General features: G+C 38.4%; 2 protein-coding genes and 1 pseudogene across 3 annotated transcripts in view; 1 reads left to right on the top strand and 2 right to left on the bottom strand.

Annotated features, from left to right (window-relative positions):
• LOC126719479 (CBL-interacting serine/threonine-protein kinase 6-like) overlaps nt 1-15,269 on the bottom strand; it is a 25,365-nt gene extending 10,096 nt beyond the window's left edge. The window contains exons 1-2 of the mRNA XM_050422027.1: nt 15,252-15,269; nt 13,607-14,198 (exon numbers count right to left, since the gene is read on the bottom strand). Coding sequence (XP_050277984.1) covers nt 13,607-14,198; nt 15,252-15,269 — 610 coding nt within the window. The remainder of the gene's footprint in view (nt 1-13,606; nt 14,199-15,251) is intronic.
• On the top strand, nt 15,001-19,660 carry LOC126717701 (uncharacterized; annotated as a pseudogene).
• LOC126717703 (1-aminocyclopropane-1-carboxylate oxidase homolog 4-like) overlaps nt 19,559-19,942 on the bottom strand; it is a 49,210-nt gene continuing 48,826 nt past the window's right edge. For both annotated transcript variants that reach the window (XM_050419553.1, XM_050419552.1), the window contains one exon: nt 19,559-19,942. In XM_050419553.1, the coding sequence (XP_050275510.1) occupies nt 19,694-19,942 (249 nt within the window). In that variant the 3' untranslated portion in view covers nt 19,559-19,693.

Below are 19,942 nucleotides of genomic sequence, written 5' to 3'. Positions count from 1 at the left end.
TAAATGTCCTTAACTTTTAAAGACTATAAAATTAATCACATAGCTTTGCTTTTAATCAAAGTTTTAACACTTAGTCAAAAACAAGTGAAAATTCAAAATTCAGTGCTTTCGATCGTTCGAACCTTTAGCCTCAGAGGCATTTTCAGGAGAATCTCGCGACTAAGCTCTTCCCGCGAAAATGGGTTAAGGTAAAATAGTGAAAACACAAAATTTAGACAAACTTTCGCGAGTAAAGCTTACTTGCGAAAAGTTTTGTGCTTCAAAGGCATTTTTCACGAGTAACTTCACAAGAAGGTAACTCGCGAAAAATGCATGTTTTCAGTTTTTAAAAGGTAGATGTAGACAGTTTTTAACGGTTTTTCAAGAACAAACAACCACCATATAAGCATAATAGATAGAATTTGATATCAAAACTGAATTTCATCGATGTTATAGCCTTAAAGTTCAATTCAACATACTTAAATTCAAATTTAAATAACATCATTATATCAATATCAGTTTTCATCAAACCATAGTTTCAACAACCGTTTTTGATAGTTTTTGCTATTTTCCATCAAAAACACCTTTTGAATTTATGAATGAAGGTTCACAAATCAAACATTAAGTTTTTCAAGATCAAGAACCATAATAATGCCAGAAACTTTGAAAACATAATCCTAATCTCATTAGGAATAAAATTCATAATCCTAGCATTTACATGAGAGTAACAATATCATTCATAAACACAAGAGGTATTCTACATCTTTAGAATTACTAGCCATCTGTATTAAAGGAGTATTCAGGCACTTTTCCGACTTGTCAAATAATTTAACAAAAAAACCCCTATTGAAGAGAATCAACCACTAGACCGTGGTCCAGGAGATTCTTATCCCGAAACAGTGCCTTCAATCCAAACCGTTACATTTACAAGTTTTATACTTCTATCACAGCGGTTATAAAACAATATCGTCTAGAAGTCTATGGCCAACATAAATTCTTTTGAAAACGGAAATCCATATTAAAAGAAATTCACTTCACATCAACGCTAAGTCAATTACCAAAAGTAAATTATGAAATCAAAATTCTATAAACGTGATTATATAGAACAATCACTGCAGAATGCCAGAACATCAAAAAATAAAAATGATTTTCTTTGTTTCTAAAACTTAATCACATGTTATACAAGCATGATATTGAAGACCACTTTGATACCAATTGTTGGAAAATCTAGTTTTGTATCTCATACAAAACACACAGCGAAAGCAACAAACACGGATCTATACTTCATTCATGAAAGATAACATGTAACCTTGAATTATAAAACAAAGAATAGAATGCGTACCTTGGTACGGTGAAATTCAAAACAAAAGATTAGAAGTACTTAGGAAAACTTTTAATTTTCACTGCAATTCCACTTAATGCCCAAGAAGTGTGGTCTCTCAATCAGTTTCCAAAGAGAGAATAAAAGAGTGTCCAACACTCACATACACCATTTCATTCCTACTATAATCATAATGAAAGCCCTTATTAAAATTCTGTATATTTCTCTCCTTATATATATAACTGATTATCTAATTGGGCTAGCCTTTTGGGTCATTCCAATTCGGCTCTAGTACGTGGCTTGGAATGGGACCAAAAGGGAGCAAATAAGACTCTAGCTCCAATGGGCCTTGAGCTTTTCTATCAACTCTTGACAAGTTCAAAGTTACCATTAATTATATTCAATACCACTATATGAATATAATTGCACTCTAGACCTTATTAATAAATTATATCCTAACATTTTATTATACATACAACCCCTTCATTAAAATATTTGTAGTAATACAAAGTCATGAATGTTGACTGCCACTTTGAAGATTACTACATCTTAATCCTTGAGTACCTGGTTAATCATTTATGTTATTCATCATATATATATGAAATCTAATTTTATAAATATATACTTTAGTAACTCCTTACTAAAGTGGTTGGGCCCAACACTCTGAATAACCAAACTCATTAAACTTATCTCAAGAGAATATTCTATATCTCCATTAAGAGATTATGAATTCCATCTTGAGAATATATGTTCCATCAACACTAAATGCGGCTGCCCAACATACGGAGGTTTTGATCGTGTTTTACAGATCTCACTCCTGATATATCAAAGCAACCTACACCTCATAATCAGGTCCATTATTCTTTTAGGATTTAGAGTTGATGTAAATAGAAGTTATGAAATTTATTATTTATTTAACAATCATTAGGAGAATAATAAATTTTACAGCAGTCCAGGTCAATATGTCTTAACTCTTAAAACATATCAACATATCAATTAGAAGTCTCCACTTCCATGATCAAAATAAATCATCTTAGTTGATATGTTATTGTCTTCTCAAATGAAATGCCCAATTTCATTACTGACTATAAACTAAAATTCTAAGTTTATAAAGAACTTGTGATTTATATCTTCTGTGACTTTTCACATAAACCACATACTATGCATCTCATGGACTAAGATAATATCCCATTAGTTCATTTATAGATAGTCTCATATAATTAAACTATTTAATTATTTATGACATGCCAATAAATTGGATTTTAGGGCATAAACCCTAACAGAACCCCGTTAGTTGGACGTTTTGAACCATCCTAAGGTAGGTTTTTCATGCCTTCTTGGTTGAGCCAGATACTGTGGTGCCCTCTATTGTTATTCTTATGTCCCCTAAAGGCGGTCTGGGGCGCTTGTCATTCCTCCTACCAGCCTGTTCTTGCGGCAAGTTGTTATTTGTTCTTTCTTTTCTGATGAATTGTTGAAGCTTTCCCTATCTGATGAGGGCTTCAACTTGTTGCTTCAAATCATAGTATTCAGATGTGTCGTGACCATGGTCACGATGAAAATTATAGTACTTGTCTTTGGACCTCCTGTTGGGATCTCCCTTTAACTTGCTAGGCCACGGCAAGGTCGTATCGTCCTTAATTTGCATTAGGACCTGATCGATCGGGGTAGTTAGTGGGGTGAAATTAGTAAACCATTTAATGGGCAGTTTGGAGTGTCTATCCTCATGTCGGTCTCTTGTCCTAGTCATCTTCCGCCCTCTTTCCTGCCGCGCATCTTCCGGCATATTCCTCTTCTTGGGTTTTTTTTCTTAGGCCAGTAGTGGATCCTTTGCGTTCATGTACTTAGTGGCTCAGTAAAGTACACCTAACATAGTTTTTGGGTCATTTTTGTATAAGGAGAACAAAAACTTCCCCTTTTGCCAGCCATTGGTAAAAGTAGCAACAAGTATTTTGTCATTAGCTTCATCTACTGAAAGGGCTTCTTTGTTGAAGTGTGCTATGTAGGACCTCAATTTCTTGTCCTCTCATTGCTTTATGCTTGTTAGGCACGCAGTGGATTTCTTGTACTTGTGCCCCCCTATAAAGTGCGATGCAAACTACACACTTAGCTCTTTGAAGGTACTAATGGAGTTAGATGTCAATCTGCTGAACCATACCCTGGCAGGACTTTTTAGCGTAGTTGGGAAAGCTCGGTATATGATCTCTTCTGAAACACCTTGTAACTGCATGAAGGTTTTGAATGACTCCAAGTGATCCAAGGGATCCTTAGACCTGTCATAGGCTTCTATCTACAACATACGGAACTTTGCTGGAAGGGGGAACGTAGTGACGGGCGTTGTAAAGGGCGAATCTGTCTAGTGGACCAGCTCGTCAAGGTCATTTGACACTCGTACCTTAAAGGCGTTCATCATAAAGTCCATCCTCTCCTTTATTATCTGCATCTCTGCAACCATGTGCGGTGGTGCCATGTCTGCGACAAATGGATGGCTGGTGTCCTGTCGCTCTTGTCTGCTCAAGGCATTGTTGCCCTCCGGTCCTTCTCAATTCCGCCTTTCGGTGGTGTTCTGGGGGCTAGTACCCTCTTGCTCCTCTCCCTGATTATTGGGCCCAGCGTTCCTTTGATGCAGTTGTTTTTCCAGGTTGTGGTTTTGCTTAGTAAGGCGTTCCATAGCTGCAGATAAAGTCTGTACTTGCCTTACAAGGGCAATAGTGCGTGGTTCACCTTTTTTTATTGTTGTTGGTTGCCATCGAGTGTGTGAGTACCATATAACTCTTTGTCTGGGAAGCAATAATATGGCTACTATCGCGATTCCCCACAAACGGTGCCAACTGATGATGCAAAAAATCATTAGTGAGTTAAACGGTCCTCACATGCTCTTGACGGAACCTGCGAAACAAAAACACAGAGAAGACTTTACGAAGAGTACCAATGTGGTACCAGCCAAATACCCTCCGAAGGTTAAGTTAGAAAGAGAATTTCTAAAACTCTAGAGTGCCAGAGCTGGGAATCATGAGTATTTACTGGGTTGAACTGGGCTTTATTAACAAATACAAGGAGCCTCAATTGTGACTAGTCCTTTTGAGGTATAGCGCAGATGTGGCTAACGCTTTTCCTTGGGTCGTTACATATGGTATCAGAGCCAGGTTTACACTGTCACATATCACAAAGCAAAGTTTATACAAAATATAATAATTTACTTGATATTAACAATTTCTTTTCAAATACAAAGGCATATCAAAGATCACAATATCGAATAGAACATAAATCAAAGGATGCTTGACTCTCTTGGGGAACGAATAGAGACTGAGGAGTTTATGTAAATATATTACAATTCTTGAGTAAATCTGAAAATTAAATTTGCTAAAAGAAACATTTTAAATACCATTTGGAGAATACAAATATGACCTTGAAATCACTTGGTTTTAACAAATCTAAAGAACAAAGACCTTTTTAGAAAACTTACATTGAAACTCAATTATTTACGGAAAATAGTTTAGTTTAGAAATCATCTTTTAAATGAGGTTTGGACATTCAAAACTTATTTAAAATTTGAAGTATCTCTTTAAAACATTATTTAATAGTCGAAATTTCTCTTTCAATGATACAAAAATACTTTTGACAAAATTTAGAAAATATAAGTTTGAAATACAAAACTTTTGAAAACTTTTAACTTCTATGAACCTAAGGGACAAAACTTGTGCATATTATGCATAATTACTTACAGCACTTGAATCTCTCCGAAAGTCCAGCCGAAACAACCTCCAAAAAGTTTCAAAACACTCTTAAATAAGACCTATATTCAATCATAGAAATTACTTACTATCCACCACAAAATATAAAATTTATCGAATTATACAAACTAACTCACTAGGAAAATACTTTGCTAAACTAATAACACTTTTAACATTAAATTAAAGTTTCTCTACCCAAGAATATGTTTCCTTGAATTTATCAAACCTCCGGGGCAGCAGCTAATACTTTAGGATTTAAGTTAATCTACATAACCCCAAAAACGTTAAAGCCACCTAATATACATAACCACAATAGAAAACCTTACAGCCATCCTAATATATATATATATATATATATATTGTGGGGCCCGGTCATTTATGGGCCAGACCCGCTTGCTCATGGGAAGTCCACAGGCCCAAGCCGAAAAAGATTATGGCCCAAGTATTATGGCCCAAACTCGAAAATATAAGGCTGAAGGTGGCCCAGAGATGTAGCCGAGGACAGTTTAATCCTCGGCAGACCCAAAGCTCCCTTAAGAAGAGGGGTAAAAAAGAGCTATAAGAAAAATCCATGACGGGATCTAAAATATCTTGGGAAAGTTACCCTTATTACCCTTCCTAGATAAGGCTCTGCACCTAACATAGCAGTATTCTTCAACTTTATCAACCATCCCCAACAATTGCGGGATTAGACTGACGGGACAAATATCAGTCCTGGAAAAATTGACCCTACATGTGGACGAGGGACATCGAACGTAAGCTAGTATAAAAGAAAAGGTAAACTAATCAGAAAGGGATCCCCCATCTCACTTCTTGGGAAAAACTCCAGGGATGAGAATGCCCGGACAATATATGTACACCACCACGGAAAACCCACCGCCGGGTAACCGGAGAAAGACATTAGTGCTCCTCGGACATGATCCGAGGAGTCCAATCCCTCAAGTTATAAAGATGAAGGGCTTGGATATCCAGGCTGAAGCCTTTTCTTATCTGAGTTTCCCTAAAGTCCGGTTCTGACCAACACCCTGTGACCAAACGCTAGCCTTTCAAGCCCACTCTCTACAAATCTTATTGTGAGGGATCCTTCACGCGCGAGCCCGACGTCATTGTTGGGCCGTTTGAGAATCGTGTCCTTACAATTGGCACCGTCTGTGGGAAGGCTTCCGTGTTGGCGCAGGTGGCGGTGGAGTCAAGTCTCTAGCAAGCAGAGGTTCGCGTGGTTTCCTCCATCTCCGGCGACGTGCAGTTGTTGCTCGGACATAAGCTTCTGCTAGGGGCTACGCCTTGCACTGCTAACGACGCGGGCAGCTCTAGGGGCTTCCGGCCTCAAGCCAACTCTCCCCTCCCTGGCCTAGGGGTTAACCTTCGAAAAATAAATAAGTATAGAGAAAAAATTACTTAAAAAGAAATCTTACAAGTTTTGGACAGAACCAAGGCCTTGTATGGTCCTCGGACTCAAGCCTATGGGGAAACCAAGTACAAAAAAGAAATCTTACAAGTTTTGGACAGAACCAAGGCCTTGTATGGTCCTCGGACCCAAGCCTATGGGGAAACCAAGTACAAAAAAGAAATCTTACAAGTTTTGGGCAGAACCAAGGCCTTGTATGGTCCTCGGACCCAAGCCTATGGGGAAACCAAGTACAAAAAAAAAATCTTACAAGTTTTGGGCAGAACCAAGGTCTTGTATGGTCCTCGGACCCAAGCCTATGGGGAAACCAAGTACAAAAAAGAAATCTTACAAGTTTTGGACAGAACCAAGGCCTTGTATGGTCCTCGGACCCAAGCCTATGGGGAAACCAAGTACAAAAAAGAAATCTTACAAGTTTTGGGCAGAACCAAGGCCTTGTATGGTCCTCGAACCCAAGCCTATGGGAAAACCAAGTACAAAAAAGAAATCTTACAAGTTTTGGACAGAACCAAGGCCTTGTATGGTCCTCGGACCCAAGCCTATGGGGAAACCAAGTACAAAAAAGAAATCTTACAAGTTTTGGGCAGAACCAAGGCCTTGTATGGTCCTCAGACCCAAGCCTATGGGGAAACCAAGTACAAAAAAGAAATCTTACAAGTTTTGGACAGAACCAAGGCCTTGTATGGTCCTCGGACCCAAGCATATGGGGAAACCAAGTACAAAAAAGAAATCTTACAAGTTTTGGACAGAACCAAGGCCTTGTATGGTCCTCGAACCCAAGCCTATGGGGAAACCAAGTACGAAAAAGAAAAACCCTAAGTTTTGGACAAAACCAAGGCCTTGCATGGTCCTCGGACTCAAGCCTATGGGGAAACCAAGTACACAAAAGCACAATTGGAGTTCCCTACTTCCCAGTCGACTGCTCGGATGGATTATTTAGAGATTATCAGCCTTGGACGGTATTCACGCGCTTATCACAGGATATTCGACTGTTACCCCGGTTAGTTTCCTGAGCTTGATTTACTATGAATTATCGATATAATGCCTGGTAGTATTGGTAAATTAGAGTTAGTTAGATTATGTTTCAAGGTATCTTGCTCTAAATACTCTTGAAGAAACACACACATAGAGCACACCCATTTACAAAGTAGTGTTGCCAAAAGATCAGTACTTAAAACATGTAAATAAATTTCTATTTATACTAAAACAAAGAAATAGTACAGCGTACAATGAAAAGCTGGAATTAGCTTATGTCAGAGCTCAATACATAATTGAGTAGGAAAGATACAAGAAAATAAAGCAAAGCCGAGGAAGTGGATCAGAGGAGAGGTTGGCTACTGCTCCAAGACCTAGTTCTTCCTCAATGCTTTTACATGCCCATGACTCGGGCAGCAAAAGAAACCCAACTTAAGCCTTACACCGCTGAAGGAAAGGTGCAGAGAGCCGGAGGTTGAGGGGCTTTCTCTAAATATTTGCCTGCCACAAGGCAGAGGCGCTGATGGCGGAGAATCTTTGTTCTGACACACCAAAATTCTGGCATGAACAGAACCTGCTTCGGATTTTGACTAAAAGGGGGAGAGACACCCTTTCCCCTCGATCGAAATGGAGTATTCTCTTGAACTTATGCTTCTTGTGCCTGTACCTCACTACTTTGAGTCTCAGGAGGACGCGGCGCCTCCGTGGCGGAAAGAGTTCTTTTTCCTCAACCCTCGCCTCAGACATGATATACTAAGGGAGGAAACTGAAGGACTTGTGCGAAGGTAAAACACCTTTCTCTCTTATTTATTTAAAAGGTAAGATGGTGGCATTTAATTCTTGCAGCGTCCCAAGAAACGCTACAAACAAAAAGACTCTGGCTCAACTTTCAACGTCAACTGCAACCACAAGATTAAAGAAGCCTCGTAAAGGCACACCTCAAACATTGAGACGTCAGAGAGTACCGCGTGGCCAAAGGTTGTAGAGATACCTCTTAATTCGTGGGCTTAGTGACTTCACGGCCCAAGCCCGCTCTGCATGAGGGCCTAGGGACTGTGGCCCACACCGAGAAGTAGCCGTTGCCGAGGACAACCCCTGCTCGGCGCCTCGTGAAATATCTGAAGAAAGGGAGAATCTGAACTCAAAAAGTTTTGGACAGAACCAAGGCCTTGCATGGTCCTCGGATTCAAGCCTATGTGGAAACCAAGTACACAAAAGAAAAAACATAAGTTGTGGACAGAACCAAGGCCTTGCATTGTCCTCGGACTCAAGCCTATGGGGAAACCAAGTACACAAAAAAAAAAAAAAAAAAAAAAACATAAGTTTTGGACAGAACCTAGGACTTGCATGATCCTCGGACTCAAGCTATGGGGAAACCAACTACTCAGATGGGGAAGGTTCTCGGCTCAAATACTGTAAAGGGTTAAGGCCAGTGTGTTAAGAAGATGGCGAAATGACCCAATGTTCATTAGCTTAAGGAAACTGTTCATTTGGCGGGTAACATGTCCTCGGATAGTTACCTCCTATACCGTATCGAGCACTTAGTCCTCATCTCGGCTAATTTTAAGGTGAGTTTCGTACCTCACTGGTTGGCATTGCTATGTCGAATAATTTTATTAAAGTTATGATGATATCTTTTTATTAGCGAATATTTTGGCCTTAGTTGTCATTGATTCAAATGCTATATTATTGTGCCGAGCAGCGCTTGTAAACTTGTAAAAACATAAAAACAGAACATGCGAAGTAAAGTAACAGCAAATTTTATTAATATGAAAAATTATTACAACGTACAAAAAGGGGCTTAAACAAGCCCATACAAAAAGTGAATTGCCGAAGCAACAATAGCTTCCGCAATACAGATAAGTAAACAATCAGGTGTCTTTCAAACTTGTCTTCGAAGTCTCTCCAATCTCTGCCTCAGTACTGGTCATATAGGGAGAAGAACCTTCTTTAGAAAAAGATGAAGGAGAAGGAAGAAGAATTGGAACACATGGAAGCACTTCAGCAAGCTCTTGTCATCAAGGAGCGCAAAAGAAGAAGAGGATGGAGGAGATGAATGAAGAAGATGGAGGACATGAGTAAGAAGGAGGAGAAGAAGAGGGAAAAGGTGAGAAGGAAGAAAGAGAGGCAAAGGGCGGCGCTAGTGAACGAAGAGAGGAAGAAGCAGGGGCATTTAATCCCTGCCCCAGTCCTGACTCCTAACCCACTAGGGCCATGTTAGATATGCTCATGAGAGAGCGGATGGTGGTGATACTGGATGTTTTTGACTCAGTCACACCGAAAGTGAGGTGTGACGAGTCCCTGCTTCGGATTTTGGCTAAAAGGAAGGGGAGACAAATCTTGAGTCTCCGCCATCCTTGCCCTGACCGAGCCATCTCGAGCTTTATTAGGACATGGTGTTTTTGGGAATGAAATGGTTTACTCATGGCTGACTACTGTGGTGAACGTATTATCGGATAAGGTATAACCAGAGAGAAGAAGTGGACTCTGGGAGGAATCTGGGGGACTCAGGTATGAGAAAATCAGCTTTTGTCTTTTCTCTTTATATAGGGGACGAAGAGGAGAGTACTCAACGTGTGCAGATCTCCAAGGAGATCTGCAAACATGAATACGCCCGTTTCATTCCCCCACGCCATCAAAACCGTTGAATTTGGGAGGTCTCGTAAAAGAAGGATATTAAAGGCATGCTTCGGATAACCAAACGGCACAAACGCGTCGTGCGCGAATTGAGGGAAACGTCTTGTAGACCGACACATTCCCTGGGGAGGTGAAGAGCCGCCAGCATCGGTCAATGGTTGAAATAAATGAGCCATAATAAAGGCTCGGTATTACCAAAACCCACCTTTCCAACCAAGATGTTGGACAGCAGGGTTTTGAGGGGCTATTGTGGGGCCCGGTCATTTATAGGCCAGACCCGCTTGCTCATGGGAAGTCCACAGGCCCAAGCCGAAAAAGATTATGGCCCAAGTATTATGGCCCAAGCTCGAAAATATAAGGCTGAAGGTGGCCCAGAGATGCAGCCGAGGACAGTTTAATCCTCGGCAGACCCAAAGCTCCCTTAAGAAGAGGGGTAAAAAAGAGCTATAAGAAAAATCCATGAGGGGATCTAAAATATCTTGGGAAAGTTACCCTTATTACCCTTCCTAGATAAGGCTCTGCACCTAACATAGCAGTATTCTTCAGCTTTATCAACCATCCCCAACAATTGCGGGATTAGACTGACGGGACAAATATCAGTCCTGGAAAAATTGACCCTACACGTGGACGAGGGACATCGAACGTAAGCTAGTATAAAAGAAAAGGTAAACTAATCAAAAAGGGATCCCCCATCTCACTTCCTGGGAAAAACTCCAGGGATGAGAATGCCCAGACAATATATGTACACCACCACGGAAAACCCACCGCCGGATAACCGGAGAAAGACATTAGTGCTCCTCGGACATGATCCGAGGAGTCCAATCCCTCAAGTTATAAAGATGAAGGGCTTGGATATCCAGGCTGAAGCCTTTTCTTATCTGAGTTTCCCTAAAGTCTGGTTCTGACCAACGCCCTGTGACCAAACGCTAGCCTTTCAAGCCCACTCTCTACAAATCTTATTGTGAGGGATCCTTCACGCGCGAGCCCGACGTCATTGTTGGGCCGTTTGAGAATCGTGTCCCTACATATATATATATATATATATATATATAAACCAATGAAGACGTAAAGCTATATAAATGAATTGAGTTTCGTAATCCGTGGCTTTTTTCTAAAATACTCACAGTGGCTACCTACGATTTAATATACATATAACCAAAAGGAGATGTAAAGCCATATACATAACCTTTCTCAATTCACGGCTTGTACTAGAATGCACACAGTGGGCAACTTGGGGTTTAATACATATTAACCCTAACGAAAACGTGAAAGTCCTATACATATATTAAGATTGTAATCCATGATAAAATTCTAAACCTTTGATTCTTTGATTCTAACAATTGAAAAATCATACCTGAAATCCTTTGGTTGTCTCTTTAATTAACTCCAAGGAAAAAATACACCTTCTAGCTTCCTTAGTGATGAAACCCTTCTTATCCCAAACCCTAATTATCTTTTCCTCCAACTTATATTTTAACACATCAGAGATGTGGGCTTGGTGGGGTAATGGGCTGGAGTTTAAAATCCACTTAAGCTTATCTCTTTAGTCTCCAAGAGGCCCATAAAACATCTTTCTCTTTTCTTTTTATTTATTTATTTTAATTGCCTCACTAAATTTGTATGCACTAAAACTTTAATTTTCTCACCTATTTGTAACACCACAAAATTGTCTACTCCCATCTTACTGTGCACACACATATAGTACATCAACTCTATATTAAAATTGACAAGGTACAACGATAATCATAAAATCAAAATTTGGGGTATTACAGCTGACATCCGTTTCTTGGTGGAGAAGGTATTTCCTTGTAGAGAATATTCTCATTAATACTCGTATTTTATGAGATCATTTCCTTGTAGGGATTCCTCCGATTATGGCTGGGCGTAGAATGCAAGATATTTTCATATTAAGATTCTTGGAGACCGCTCATGCCACATAGGTGCCACGTGATTTCAACAAACCGTCTCCCATGGATTCGTCTACTTTAAGGAGTCCATTAGTCGCCCTGCCTCTCTGTCCAGGTTATAAGTCCATTTGCTAGTTCTTTGGTTGGTAGAACAACTAGGCCGTCTCTTTTGGCGACTCCGTCACTTATGACTGTCTTTGTTAATTGGATTCGTCTGCTTTGGGATTTATCTCTATCAATAACATCAGTAAACTTTAAATTGTATAAATTTAAGAATATATATACTTAATTTTTATTTTTGAATATTTTGTTTTTTTATATTTAATACTATTTGTTCATTTATTTTGACATGTGTAAAAATATGGATAGACCTATAAATCGATAAGTTGTTTGTTTGCGTTTTTTTTTTTTTTTTTTGGTTATAAAAAAAAAGGTACAAATAAAGGATATGTAATCCGAGTCTGGAATCACTCTTGTTTCCAAACATACTCCCATCTAGGGGTAAGCAAAACGTCACCGGAGCCGACCCAACCAATCGGTGCCGACGACACCGTCTCGACTCTACCGCCGACCGAATGAGCCGAGGCCAGCATTCAAAGTGTGAAGCCCGTTCCGATGTCAGTGCGGTGCTATTGTCGGAGCTGCAAATCCAAAACCGATTTCATTCCTGAACCGACCGATACATTTTACTTAGTTTTTTTTTTTAATAACAAAACATGGTCGTTTCACTTAGTAATTTAACAAAAAAAAAAAAAAAAACCATCAAAACGGTGTAGTTTTAAGCGAGGTTTTCTGATTTCAGCCCTAGTATAAATATATATTTTTCTCATTAGATCACTTAAGTCTCTCAGTCTCAAAAAAACTCTCTCTGTCTCAGATGCCTCAGTCTCTCTCTCGCTCTTACGTCTTGCCTCTCACTGCTCTTGGCTTGGCCGGCTCACCAACCACCACTAGCTACTACTAGACCGCTGATAACTCTATTGCTATTAATCGTTCTCTATTGCTTTTAATCTTCAGTAACCACTTGGGTCATGGGTGAGTGCAGGCAAGAGATCAATGTCAAAAGTGCTGGTTAGTGCAAGCAGGAGATTAGGGTCGTGGGTCCACGCTTGTTTGTAGTTTCTAAATTTCTAATGCATTTGCTTATATATCAATTGTTTTCAAGTTGAGTTATTTGGGCAAGGAGCTGTTTATGTGTGAAGATGGACAAGGTTATTTTTAGGCGAAAAACACATTTTGGTCCCTACATTTTCAACCGATTTCCGTTGTAGTGCCTAAGTTTTTTTTTTACCGCTTTTAGTCCCTCTCCTGAAAAACGCTTCCATTTTAGTCCCTGCCGTTACATCAGAAACGGATATTGCAGACGTGGCAAACGGTAAAGTCAAAAAATAATAAACTAATGTCCACGTGGCCTAAATTAATAATAAAAAATATTTTTTAATGCCACGTCAGCATCTAAATTAAAAAAATTAAAAACTCTCATAAAAAAAATCCTTAAATAAAAAAATTAATTTATTAATTCTAACAAAATAAAAAAAAAATTAAAAACTCTCATAAAAAAAAAAATCAAAAACAAATTTAAAACTAAACCCAGCAAGAACAACAAAACCCAGAAAGAACTAAACCCAGCAAGAACAAACTAAACCTAGCAAAGAAAACCATGGTGGACACTTGAAGTCACCTCTGTAAATCTTATTATACATGGCCACAAGATTATTGTCCTGAAATGGCAAAAACCCAGCTAGAAGAACAAACAGGATAACTCCACAGGACCAAAGATCAGCTGTAGCACCATCGTAGCCTTTCTTTCCAATCACCTCCGGCGCCACATAAGCTGGTGTGCCACATGTTGTGTGTAGCAACCCATCTTGCTTCAAATGATCAGTGAAAGCGCTGAGACCAAAATCAGTGACTTTCAAATTACCTTCTTCGTCTAAGAGCAAGTTCTCAGGCTTGAGGTCTCGGTGGTAGACACCGCGGCTGTGACAGAAATCGATGGCGGAGATGAGTTGTTGGAAATAGACTCTCGCCACGTCTTCTTTAAGCCGACCCTTAGCGATTTTCGAGAACAGCTCGCCTCCACGGACGAGTTCCATGGCGAAGTAGATCTTGGATTTGCCCGCCAAAACTTCGTGGAGCTCGACTATGTTTGGATGCCATACCATCTTCATCACCGAGATTTCTCTCTTGATGTGCTCCATCATACCCACTTGGATCACTTTCTCTTTGCTCACAACCTTCAAAGGATATTGCTGGGTTTATGTTCTTGCTGGGTTTAGTTTTAAATTTGTTTTTGATTTTTTTTTTTTTTGATGAGAATTTTTAATTTTTTTTATTTAGTTAGAATTAATAAATTAATTTTTTTATTTAAGGATTTTTTTTATGAGAGTTTTTAATTTTTTTAATTTAGATGCTGATGTGGCATTAAAAAATATTTTTTATTATTAATTTAGGCCACGTGGACATTAGTTTATTATTTTTTGACTTTGCCGTTTGCCACGTCTGCAATATCCGTTTCTGATGTAACGGCAGGGACTAAAATGGAAGTGTTTTTCAGGAGAGGGACTAAAAGCGGTAAAAAAAAAACTTAGGGACTAAAACGGAAATCGGCTGAAAATGTAAGGACCAAAATGTGTTTTTCGCCTTATTTTTATGTGTGAACTGTGAATAGGTTGATGTGTGAAAATTTTGTCAATTGAAGTTTGAACATTGCGTGAAGTCTTGAACATGTTGTGTATTGATATTGGGCTTGAAGCCCAATTTTTTTAATTAAAAAAAAAAAAAAAAAACAGTTTTATGTGTGAACTGTGAACATGGTTTTTAAAAAAGAAGTTTGTATAAATGGATGAGGTTTTTTTTTTAAGTGTGAACTGTGAACAGGTTGATGTGTGAAATTTTTTTCAATTGAACGTTTTGTGTGAACTCTTGAACATGTTGTGTATTGATATTGGGCTTGAAGCCCAATTTTTTTAATTAAAAAAAAACAAAATTTTTTTTTTAATATATTCAAACCAACCAAACCGATTAAACCAACTACAAAAACTATACCGCTATAGATCGGAAAACTGACCGTAAGCGGTGTGCATCAGTTTCAATTATGAAAAAACCGATCTATATTGGTTCGGTAATAAATTTGAGAAAAACCGAACCGAACTGAACCGCGAACACCCTACTCCCATCAAAGTTTACACTTTACAGTCTCTCTCTCTCTCTCACACACACACAGCGACACCCGACACAACCTGTTCTTTATTCTTCTTTTTACTATTTTTAGCGGTCGCAAGCCAAACCTTCGAAGTTCGAAACATAGTCGAAACGAAACTAACGGTTGGATCCTCACTTTCCCGCCAAATATTTTACAAGTCTCAGAACAGAACATTATCCAAATGCATAAGCTCTTCAGAACCACCCATGGAATTCTCTTCCTTTCATTCAGAAACCGCTTCAAAAACGCTCAAATGTTCACACCCAGCTCAATCCTTCTTCACACTGGTCCAAAATCCAAGCTAGATTTCATTATGAACGAAGTTGAAGAGCTCCAATCTTCGAAACCCATAAACCAAATAACCCAATCAGCTACTGAACCTGAAGTTATCTTCGATCTGAGCGGACCCACCAAGGCTGAGAGAACGACGGTTCAGATATCGCACCCATGGCCCGAGTGGGTGGACTTGATGGAATGCTTGTTGAAGAGAGGTTACTTTGAAAGCAATGGAAACCCATTTCGAAACGGCGAAATGGATCCCAAGGGACCCAACTATATCCGGACTGCGTGCCTTAATTTCGCGCGATATCGGTTTGATCTTATAAGGTAATGAGGGATTTAATTAAGTGGAAGAATTTGATTAAATTGTGGTTTGTGAATTTGTTTCGTTTAGATTTTAATTTTTCTATGATTGTTCGGGTTTAAAGGTTTGGTTTTGAAGTATGTTCGGTTTAAAGTTTTTGAATGAGAAAAATGTATGATTGGTTTTTTATCTGGGTTTAAGTGTGCACGCAACCTGTTTGATTTTGGAGCCATATGAAACACATGGTATATTATGTTATGCTTTCTAGCACTTGTGATGTGGACAATACTGTAATAACTAATGGCAATGCATCTTTACTACTGAGAGAACAAATATCACGACTTTGCAGGTTGATTTTGAGAGTTTTGAGTTTTAGAGAGGTCATCGTTGCCCTTTTTAATTTCAAATCCATTTGCTTTAATTATTTATCCCGATGAAAGAGCAAGAAAGATTTTTTCAGGAAAAACAGGTAATTGCACTTGCTGGACCAAGGTAATGTTTCCTGTTTTCACAATCCCTAGTGTCTGAGCTGCTATGGTTAGTAGTCTTTAATGTTATGTACAGAAGGACAGGGTATCTCAGAGCTTTTATATGGTTCCTATGTTATAAAAAGGAAGAGATTTTTTGTCCAAAAAAAGAAAAAAACAACTAAAAGCAAAAGACTCGTTTACTTTCCATTGTATAAAGAGAAAAAAAAAAAAAAGTTTGGCTCCAAAAATGTTTGGAGCTTTTTTGCTCCAACCAACTATATGGCAATTGAAGAAGCCATTCATGTGTAGTTTTAGTCGCATTACTTTATTAATGAGTCATGTGACTTGCTTAAATAATACACGTGGATAGTTTTATAATATGTAATGAGTTTGAAAAGATAGCTTGAAACATGTTTGGAGCAAAACTTTGTCCAAAGAGAAAATACTATTATTGAAGCCCTATACCTACTAATTTTAAGTTAGGGGTGTCTTGTCTGGAAAATCAACTCTATTTTTCTTCGCCATGTATTGAGGAGATTTTACCTCCTTAGGGAAAGTTCTGATGCTTTGAATCCCATGTATTTACTAACCATATCTGAAATATTGATTTATAACTAGTTTCAAGAAGAAGAAGAAGAAAAGCCTTAAGCAAAACTTTGGAGTGGACCATGGACCCTTAATAGACTAATCATAGTCAACCACATGTATTCTTCTTCATCATTCTATCATATCTGAACTCATAGTATATGTTACTTCCTTAATATCATGTCCATTTTTTACTACTTCTAATTATGTTATTTTAGGCCTCCTTTACTTTTTGTTCTCTTGACTTGAATCAAACTACTCTTCCTCTCTAGTGCTTTAATTACTGTCCTTGCACATGACCAGTCCATATTGAGTGATCTCCCATATCTTTTCATTAATAATAGCCACTTCTGTCTTTAAACAATTTTCTTCATTTTTTCTCCCATCTTTACTTGGATTTTCACTTATTCATCTTAACATTTTCATTTTAATTACACTCATTTATGAACATATTGTTTCTTGTTATCGCAGTAGTCAGTACTGTATTGATTTATAACTAGTCAGTTACCTCAAAAAACTAGAATGTAACAATGAACTATAAATATCTCTGCTGTTTGTAGGTGGGATGTTCATTTAGTGATTTGCACCCTTATGAGATTTTAATATATACTAAATGCCTTTTGCTGTCAGGTTCTTGTCAAGGAAAGATATCAAGGTCATTGCAGAGTCCGGATGTCCAAGCATAGACAGGAAAGTTGTTAACTCAGGGAAGCGTCTGAGAGCACATGTTGGCATTGATGAAGGAAATGTATGTCCTGAATTTTCCCAATATGTACCTAGTTGATTAACTTGATAAGCCAATGAACTCTACCTCAAATTACTTCTAAGAAGAATGAGGTCATAAGTTCAAGACTCGAGGGTGCATATGTAACTAACTGCTTACAAATTATTTAAAAAAAAATGATTACCTGTATAAAATCAATATAGTGTTACTTGATAAAACTTGTAATATTTTCTTAATCAAAATATTTGTATCCAACTTAACTTTCTATAAGAGAGCTCAGTAGGCACTTTTTTCATTAATATTAATGAGAAATTTTATTAGGTTTGCAGCTTTTGCAATTTAAGGGGAGACTGTAAGAGGGCGTATGTGAAGGCCCGTCAAGACAAAGGTGGATGCACCGTGGATGTCATGCGTTTCTTGTTAACATATGGGCTTGATCCGATCACTGCTATGGTGGATAACAAGCCATGTTTAAGCAAATTGGTTAAAGCATCAGTGAAAAGGCTGCTGAGAGAAATGGTAGTGTAGCACAAAGGAACTTGACTCCAATCTCCCGAAGGCCACGCCCTTAAAAAGGGTTGCATCAGCACAAGGCTGCTCCAGTCTGCCAGAAAAAGGCCACATAAACGTGCCAATGAAGCAAGGGGACTGGCTTTGTCCCAAGTAATTCTACTGCCAGTCTTTACATATATAAAATACTGAATCTTGCTCTATTTTTGTCACAATATATTACCCTTTCCTCTTATTGTTCATTTGCAGATGTGACTTCCTTAATTTTGCCAAAAATATTAAGTGCTTGCACTGTGATGGTTTATTCCAAGAAAGACAAAGGCAACTACATGAGGATCAAGATCATCTTCCTTTAAAGAAGGGGGATTGGATATGTGACAAGTAATGGCTTTTCAGATCATTTAAATTTGTACTAGTTATGGTTCTGCATCTAACTGAGACTTGGAATCTGGACAGGTGCAATTTCTTAAATTTTGCAAAGAATACAAGATGTTTGCAATGCAAAGAGAAACCTCCAAAGCGGCAACTTAATCCGGGGGAGTGGGAATGTGACTCGTAAGATCTCTTCCTAATTCAATCTCTTCTTCATTCTTTGAACTCAACGATACCCTTAAAAGTTGTTCTAAATTTAGTAAGACTTCTGTTATTGTATAGGTGTAACTATATCAACTTCAGAAAAAACATGGTGTGCTTGAAATGTGACTACAGACGACCAAAAGCATTGAATACTTCAGACACTTCTGCCCAACCTCCACATGATACAGGGGGTTACCATAACATGAGTGGCATGAGTTTTGTCAAAGTTAAGACTGAGATTAATGATCAGCCATCTGTTGGACAAAATAGAAATCGAGATAGAGGTTCAAATATGTGAAGATTTGTGGAGGATAAGAGTGAAGTTCATGATGGCTCAAGCTCATGGAATGAGGATTCTGGATTTGTAGATTTTCCCATTGCAGGGGGGAAGAGTGATTTGTCTCAAAATGCACAGAGGAGAGAAAAATGGAAATCGGAGATGCTAGAGAGGAGCAAAAGCACCGTAAGGACAAGGCTAGAACTTGATGAATTTAGGTCTACAGGTTTTCCAAGAATGTTGGATTTTCCTGAATCTACAGATGATGAAGAGATGGCCGAATGGTTTGGGCAAGTAAAGACTAAAACAAAAGGGAATATTCCTGTACCTGATTAATTGCAAGAATGGTTAAAGATGAAAGAATTGCCACCACATCAGAATCACAGGTACGCCAAATTGATTCAAAATCTTGGTATATTTGTTCATTGTTTTTGAATTATTAAAGTATTCACAAAGAGAAATCAGTTGAAGGGGGTTACTGGAATTCCAAAGGGGTCTAGAATTTTTTTTTCCCTTCCCCATCAAGGGCTCCTTACGCTCTGTTTGCTTCAGAAATTATGTTTCTGTAAACTTTTGCCTCAATAGAAACAAGAAGGAAAGAAAATATGACAAGACATGAAGAAAATATGAAACATTATTGATCTCTCTTTCTATCTAGACATTACAATTTGTGAAACTTTGAAGTGTGACTTTATTTATTGGCTTGTAAGCAATGAGTTTTTAATTAACATTAAATTTACCATGAAGAGCTCATACGCATCTTTTGCACGGTATTGATGTTCATATTGTTCACTGTCTATGTTTACAGCTTATAGTAATTTGTTAAAGATTTGCCATCCAACTCTTTTTTGAAGAACCTTGTCATGAAGTCTGTCAAGGTGAACTGCCTATAGAGAGCTGGTTTCTCTGATGATATTAGCTCTGGCAGCGGCCCATACAGGTCATCCCTATTGCCTGGATTAAAGAAAACCGCAATTGAGACTCGTGGTTCATGGGAAGGGTTGGCCAAGACTCTATGCTCTGCACTTTTGTATACTTCATTGGATATGAT

The sequence above is a fragment of the Quercus robur genome, chromosome 3 (assembly GCF_932294415.1).
Source record: "Quercus robur chromosome 3, dhQueRobu3.1, whole genome shotgun sequence".
NCBI classification, from domain to species: Eukaryota; Viridiplantae; Streptophyta; class Magnoliopsida; order Fagales; family Fagaceae; genus Quercus; species Quercus robur.
The sequence above is the reverse complement of the archived record's forward strand: the minus strand, read 5'-3'. Positions and strand labels throughout refer to the sequence as shown.